The sequence below is a fragment of the Panicum virgatum genome, chromosome 7N, assembly GCF_016808335.1.
Source record: "Panicum virgatum strain AP13 chromosome 7N, P.virgatum_v5, whole genome shotgun sequence".
NCBI classification, from domain to species: domain Eukaryota; kingdom Viridiplantae; phylum Streptophyta; class Magnoliopsida; order Poales; family Poaceae; genus Panicum; species Panicum virgatum.
The window spans coordinates 12,962,614-12,970,385 of NC_053151.1; the positions used below are offsets into that span (position 1 = coordinate 12,962,614).

Below are 7,772 nucleotides of genomic sequence, written 5' to 3' on the forward strand. Positions count from 1 at the left end.
TGTGCGAACATCTGAATGGCAGCAGGGTTGATGCCTGTTTTCTTTGACTTTCCTTAGATAACAATCCACACATTCGAAGCTGATATTGGCTCCAAACTAATTTAAGTGCATAGCCATGGATGGTCCAGAATGCGCACCGCCAATGGTCGCGGTTAACGTCTCTGCATGGCTACCATTTGTAATAAGTAGTAAAAGAGGCCTTACACAGCTCTATTTTTGGGTCCTTCCTCCTCCTCGGTCCCCTTGATATTTGGGGAGCATCACCTCCCCTCTCTTCTTGTCGACGTCCCCCCTCCCTCTCCTCCCTCCAGCACCAGCGGCAGCTGTCGGATCACGGCAGCTGCTGTGAAGCACCATTCTTCTGGGGAGGAAGAGGAAAGGGACGGCGGCACGTTTAAGCCAACCATTTCTCGTCAGATCGCAATAGAGAGCACATCGATAGAAGCCATGGGCAGCAATGGCCGAGAGCACAGGTGCGGCGTCCCACGCCCACCACCATTGTCACTTTACAGGGGCTGGGAGGAAGAAGAGGTCGTCAAGGCCAGCAGGCGCACTGCTTCGCCGCTGGTGCAGCCGACATCGACTGCGGCCGCGGCCAGCAGCAACACTAACAAGAAGAGGCTGACCAAGCAGCTGTCCATGAAGGAGACCACCCGGGAGGTCAAGTGGGAGAAGCGGCGGCGGCAGATACAACGCCAGAGGAGCACCAAGGGCCTGCACGAAGCCGACGACATGGCCTGTCCTGCCGACGGCGAGGCGAGCTCGAGCACGGAGCGGGTGGCCAAGCGTCTGACGGACGGGGACCTCGATGAGCTGAAGGGATCCATGGATCTCGGCTTCAGGTTCGACGAGCAGAAAGGCGGCCAGGACCTCTGCGACACTCTTCCCGCCCTCGATCTCTACTTCGCTATCAACCGGCAGCTCTCCGAACCCAAGATGCGTTGGTCTACCAGCTCTGTGCCATCACTATCGGCCACCAAGTCGTCACCCAACCTGTGCGACACGCCAACGCCGGGTAGCCCTACCGCGCACTCTAACCCCATGGACTCCTGGAAGATTTGCAGTCCAGGTAATTTGCCATTTTGTATATATACGTCCTAAATTATAGGTTATTTTGACTTTTCTATGTACATGAATATTACTATGAAATTAGATATATGCTATATATATCTAGATACATAATTACCGGATGATCTATAATTTGAAACACAGGGAGTATATAGCATGAATTTCCTAGAGACATTCTGGATCCTCTATCTTGGAATTGGTGAGTTGTATATTGATGCCTTTCTTTTCCTTCGATGGTCTTGATAATGCAACAGGTGACAACCCTCAGCTTGTGAAGACAAGGCTTAGGCACTGGGCTCAACTAGTGGCTTGTTCAGTTAAGCACTCCAGCTGATCTCTCGGATACCCAACTGTACAAGTGATTGCCGCGTTAGCTCGATGGCGATGGAACAGTCGTGACAGAATGATACCTACATTACAGAATGTGAGCTTGTTGCTCTGATGCCCATGGTGAATCGTTGTGTATAGATTTAGCATATGCGTGTTGGCAAAAATATGAGTATTGTATGAGGCGTCCCAGAATTGCAAGGACAGTTTCTTAACAGAATCACCATCTCGCTCGATACCTCCTTACCGTTCCGGCAATTCTTTCTTATTGATGCAATAAGGAGAGTTTAATCATTTTGATAATCATTTTAAAAGTTGATTAACTATAAATTCCACAATCTAAATCAATTAAAATAAAATATGCATTACATGTTTGTGTTGCAGTAGGAGGCTAGCTAGGAGCCATCACACTTACTAAGTTACTATACATGGTCAATCAGCCGGGATCACTACCATAATGTGCGGAGATCTAGTTGGGTAGGGTACATTATTGAAAGTATACTTTTCCATTGGTAGGCGGAGCTCGAAGCATATTTCCATCAGAGAGAGAAACTAGAATCAAGTGAAAAAACAGGTACCGGGGTATATGCATTCACGTGCATACAACTGAACGATTGAGTGGCAAAAATTTTGACGTCATTTAATTTACTCAAACTGCTTATTTTCAGTCATTCTCGTTTAGTATGCAGCACCCAGTACAAAGGTTGTTTCCAACAATTAAAATGAAACCAGAAACTATATCCTGCGTGCATACAGAAATATTTTGAAAGCTGTTCTATAGTCTAACAAAGGTATATATAAGTTGAATAGTACTCGCAAAAAAAATGAAAACAATACTGGCTTCAATCGAAAATGAAGACGATCTTAGCCTCAGAAACCGGGGACGAGCACGGTGGAGAACCAAATCACCAGGTCGTCGGTGAGTGCTTCACGGCTGGTGTGCTTGGCCGCCACCGGATGCCTGTTCTTGTCGGCCACGAACACCCGGCAGAGCGGACAGGTCCGCTTGCAGGACACCAACCAGCGGTCGATGCAGTCCCGGTGGAAAACGTGCCGGCACGGCAGTCCCCGGGTGGCCTCGCCGACGCGGATCCTCGACAGGCAGACGCGGCACTCGTCCACCGGATAGCCATCGTCCTCGCCAGCCTGCGTAGCCTCGGATCTTGCCTTGATGCACAACATCTTGGAAATGTTGGAGAGGAGGTCGCTCATGGTTGGTATAGTGCAATGCAGCTGCTGAGTATATGAGAATATGTAATGGGGGTGCAGGGTTGTGGTTCCGTGGTCAGGGCATCAGGTGGTACAATTGCATTGTCGGTAAGAGTGGTTGCCAATTTTTGAGTGCGTTGAGAGATCCATATTGAAAGCTGGTGCGCACCTACACACTCCAATGTTTCTTTTCCACAAAGCAATGATAAAGCAAGGTCTCTCAACTCTTCTTTCCCCAAGCTATAGTTGCAAAAGGTGAAAAAGTGTCTGCTGTCACTAGTACATATCGAGCTTGTTGTCCCGGTTCCAAACTGCCTTTTGACCCAGTTTTGGAACCAGGACTACTAACTGCTTTCGTCTCGGGTGGTAGAATTGGGACAAAATATCTCTAACACTAAACAATTTTTTTGCGCTCCACAGAACTTGAACCCAAGATGTCTCGCTTCACGTGTAGCTTTCTTGCCACCCCACCTATACAACACATGTGACATTAGTTGGGATGCTATCTTTTTGAAGTAACCCGTGAATAACGCTTTGATCCCGGTTGGAGCTAGCAACCAGAACTAAAGGGTCTTTTGATCCCGATTGGTAGCACCAACCGGGACTAAAAGGTCACCATTTGGTCCCAGTTGATGGCTCCAACCGGAACTAAAGGTTTGGAATTTTTGTTCCAGTTGGAGCCACCAACCGAGACAAATGAGGGGCTTTTGATCCCGGTTGTTGGCTCCAATTGGGACCAAATGTCCCTGTCCCCACGGATATCGAGCTCGCCATTGGACCCGGGACTAAAGCCACATTGCTGACGGACCCAACGATGGGCGGGACAAATGCAAAGGATCAAAGGCTGTTTGTGTAGTAGTGTGCCGCCGCCGGCGGAGACGGTTGCTTCTTCCGCCTTCGATGGCTTGTGGACCATCGGGAGGTGGCGGAGGCTGATAGCCTTTTGCCGGCTGGTGTGGTGTGTAGGTTGTTCTCTAGGTCCTAGGTTCTCTACGTTTAGGTTTCCTGGTGTTTCTGGCGGCAGCAGTGGTGGCGCAGTGGAATAAGTTCTCTCAGACTCTTCCTCATTCCTTTGGTGTTTCACTCCCGCATCAAAGGCGAGCCCTTGGAGTTGGTGTTTCATATGTGAAGCCTTTGTCTAGGGGTTGCTCGCTGACGGCTTGTCGACCTGGAAGGGAGATAGGTATGTCGGACTTTTCTTTTGGGGATGGGGTGGCAGCTTTGGATATTGTTGAAGATAGGAGATTGAAGCAGGTTCGACCATGCCCATGGCAGCATCAGTCGTCGACGGCGAGCCTAGATCCAAGGTTAACCGATGCTTGAGGTGCACCCCGGCCGATAGACTACTAGCGATGACTTCAACTCGTCCATGGGCTTGTGTGTCTTTTGAGGCTCTTCTCAACGCCTTCATGCAACAGAGTTTCGTCTGACTTGGGGATGGCAGCGACAAGCTTCTAGTGATCACTGCCGTTAGAGTCGGGAATATTTGGTCTGCGTCGGCTCTAGGGATCTCAATGTAATTTTCATGTTTTTCAGGTCCTTTGCATAAAAAAGGTTGGGACAGCTACCTCCTGGATCCGACATATCTGTAGCTGTATTTGTACGTGTCCTGTAACATATCAGTTATCGTTAATAAATGTACGTTTGACTTTAAAAAAGAGGCAAGGATAAAGCAGGCACGTGTCATCTTAAGCGAGCAAAAAATTGATGGAAGGCCATTACCGAATATATGTTGACTAGGTTCATGCCCGTGCGTTGCTACGGTACATAAAATATGTTTAGCGCAATACCCAAAATTTTGGCAACATGATATTCATCTTAGCACCTTGTTGTTTTGAGGCAAATTGTGATTCAGAAACATCAATTCATATAATAGTGTCATAGCAAGAATCAATTGTTTTAGATAATTGTGTCAAACAAGCATCAATTTTCACCGCATAGAAGAACCACTAAAAAAATGGTGTTTTGCAATCACCGATCACTATGGCCACTTTCGGTAATACAAATGAAACAACCAAAATGGCGATCTATGATGAGATAGCTGAATTATATAAAAAAGCATTTCAGCACAAGTGTCTATGATGATGAATTAAAGAAAAAAAGAACAGGAAATTGGTCTTATATACACCACAGAAACTATAAATGATTTGCATAGTACTGTTATGGCACTTCGGATGGCATCAAACCATCATCATCAGCTTTAAGCACTTCCTCACTTTTGCTACCCTATTACACCACAGTACTCAACTTTGTGATGTCCTTCAGCTCCAATCTCCCTTTTTGCTGAGCATAGAATTTGCCAAATCTGTAGCTCAAAATCCGGACAAGTATGTCATTTGTTCTTGGATAAAAAAAGAAAAAATAAATCAGAAGGATGCATAAATATTAGCAGTTACAACAATATTCACTTACTGCACCGCCGAAGAATTTTACAATGTTTTGGGAGGCGTTGGGAGGCATTTCATGTCTCTATGATTTATGGGCTCAATTGAGGGTAGATGTTGGGAGGCATCAACAAGGAGGCGTTGGGAGGCGTTAGATGTGTGTATGGATGGTGGGCCCATGTGTGCCGAAATGCCTCCCAACGCCTCCAAAATTAAGAGGATAAGAAATTGTTGAAAATGCATGGCAATTCCTTTTATGCAGTTATGGTTTCTAATCAAGGGTAAAAGGGTAAATTCATAATTGTATTACAGTGGGATGAATATTTGTTTTTAAGAAAAAGAAAAGATTAACATTCTTAGGGTTTCTTCCATCGGCGATTCGATCTGCATCAGCGTCATCCCCACAGACAATTCGCCCGTGGCCACCCAACCTGCCTGGCCCCTCCCCTCGCTCGTCACAGGCAGACCTGCCTAGTCCCTACCCTTCCGAGCCGTTGTGGCCCTCGCTGCCGGACCAGACCCTGCGCCATGGCGGACCTCCTTTGCCCCTCTCCCTCTGAGCTGCCTCGGTCGTCCCCGGCGCGCCGCCTGCTCTCAGAGGCTCGTCCCCGGCTGCCAATCCGAGTGCACGTGTGCAGGTTTGCACCGGCGCTATTGTCCTGTGTATGGTTCCTGTTTTGAATAGCAATAGTTTTGGATCAGAGCAAAAGTTTAGCACTGTGTGATCTTACTTGGTAGTTACAGAAATCCATTTGGCATGCCCACCTCATGACAATAATTCTATCTGAATCATCCAATTTGTGTGCATAATGCTGCTGGTTGTGTCAATTTGTTCTATGGTTTTGGAGGATGTTGTGTTCATGGATACATAAGTTGAAGTAAGGTTTCTGTATTTTCACTAGTAGTAATCATCTCATTTTACCAGGTTCTTTTAAAATCCTCCGTATGTCAATGTTGATTTTTGATGTGTCTTAGGAAATGTCCTTGTTGTCATGTTATGTGCTCCTGCGTATTTCTTCTTATGAAATTATTAAAAAAATTCTTAAGATAGTGCCCCCATATTATTTGCAAAAGCATGTCAAATTATTTCCATGCATGTGTAAAATTTCTGTGTTAGTACTTCCATGTGCTTTTTTGTTGACTTCTGTCGCAGGCATGGCAGAGTTGAGCTCGCAAGGTTCCAGGATGGGTGCAGGTAGTCGTGGTGTCCTTGGCCTTCTGAGGTTGCGACCACTGGTGCCCTATAGAGAAGGCCCTCTAGATTATGAGCCCACCGTGGTGTGTGTGTGCAACAGAAAGGCTCCACGGTGGATTTTGTGGAGTGATGATAATCCTGGTAGGAGGTACTACAGATGTAGCTTAATTTGCTTTGGTGAATGTTCAATTTGACTTGGCATCTGATTTGTTTGTTATCTGCTATATAGACTGATGGGGACTGTGGCTTCTATGTGTGCTATGATCCTGAGCACACAGCATTTATGAAGAATTTACTTTTGGATCTCCGTAATGTGGTTTGGGAATTGAGGAGCAAAGCGGAGGAGATTACTGAGCTGAAGCAAATCAATGACCTGCTATCCAGTGAGAATAAAGAGAAGGTTTTAGTCCTAAAGGCACAAGAGAAAGACCTGGAGGAGAAGAATAAGCAATTGGTGCTCCTGGCTAACAAGTTTAGTTCAGGGAATAGGTGTAGTTTTTTCTTTTATGGCTTTGTAGTGTTACTTGTTGGCTTGTTCTTTGGCCTGATGTTAGCTGTCATGTGACATATCTATGTAACGTGTTTGATTGAACCATTTTTATGTTAAGTGTTGCAATATCACATTGACCGCATAGGTCAAAATGTTCTCGGTTATTTGTTTCAATTGCACAGGCTTTATTTTTGTAGGATTGGAGTGCATGTATTTTTCTATTTCTCCTTTAATGAATTTTCTTGCTTCTCAGAGATACTATATTGCTTTCTCGTGCCTGCCAGCACAAGGCACATGGATAGGTCTCTGGAATGCGTAATCTTCTGAAAATTTATGACATGGTGGAATGCCCAGATAAAGTTCATTTTTGCCCACAAGTGTCCGTTATTGTTATGAACAAAATGAGAGGTTACAATGCTAGATTCATTAATGTTTTTTTTTGAAAAGCCATGCTGGCAAGCTTTATTCATCAGATAATATTGTTACATCGTTTGCTAATAGAGCTGTAATAAAAGTGGGTTGTGAATCAACCCAAATACATGAAAATTTCTCTTCTAAAGCCTGCCTAGCTAGCTCATGTGCGACTTGATTCGCCTCTCTGTCACAATGCTCAATGATGGCTAATGGAAGATCCCTCCATAAATCATAACAAACCTCCAGAATTGGTGCTGACGCTAATGCCGTGAAGCCTCCATCCTTCATAATATCAATCACTTCTTGGAAATCCGATTGCAGTATGAAATTGGTACATCCAATTTGATTTACCAGGCACAAAAACGTTGAAGCACTATCTGAATCACCTTTTCCTCAAACAGAAGTTAGTCAGTTGAAGCACTATTGGAGTCACCATTTGCTCAAACACAAGTCTCAATGCACAAAGTAATGAGCATCAGTTATACTGCTAATCCGGCGTTGGTTTAACTGGTCCCTATCATTCCAAAAAGAAGCAATTGGGACTCTGACAGAGGGAATCTGCTGACGTATTGACGGTTGAAACGCTGATACGTCGGTTTTACCGGTCTTAAGAAAGTCCAATCTAACTGAAAATAGGCTCTCTGTGCAATAGTAGCACTAATGCACCATTGCTTGCAATGCTGCA

At 45.4% G+C, this 7,772-nt stretch overlaps 2 protein-coding genes across 2 annotated transcripts; one reads left to right on the forward strand and one right to left on the reverse strand.

Annotated features, from left to right (window-relative positions):
- The first annotated feature begins 232 nt into the window (after positions 1 to 232).
- LOC120683432 lies at positions 233 to 1,618 on the forward strand. The gene is made up of 2 exons (XM_039965515.1): positions 233 to 1,069; positions 1,323 to 1,618. Exons 1-2 carry the CDS (start codon positions 448 to 450, stop codon positions 1,400 to 1,402), a joined length of 702 nt encoding a protein of 233 aa, XP_039821449.1. The 5' UTR covers positions 233 to 447; the 3' UTR covers positions 1,403 to 1,618.
- A 391-nt stretch (positions 1,619 to 2,009) lies between these two features.
- Positions 2,010 to 2,738, reverse strand: LOC120683433 (E3 ubiquitin-protein ligase RNF165-like). Its single transcript, XM_039965516.1, has one exon. The coding sequence runs from the start codon at positions 2,605 to 2,607 to the stop codon at positions 2,266 to 2,268; it is 342 nt and encodes a 113-aa protein (XP_039821450.1). The 5' UTR covers positions 2,608 to 2,738; the 3' UTR covers positions 2,010 to 2,265.
- Positions 2,739 to 7,772: the final 5,034 nt, after the last annotated feature.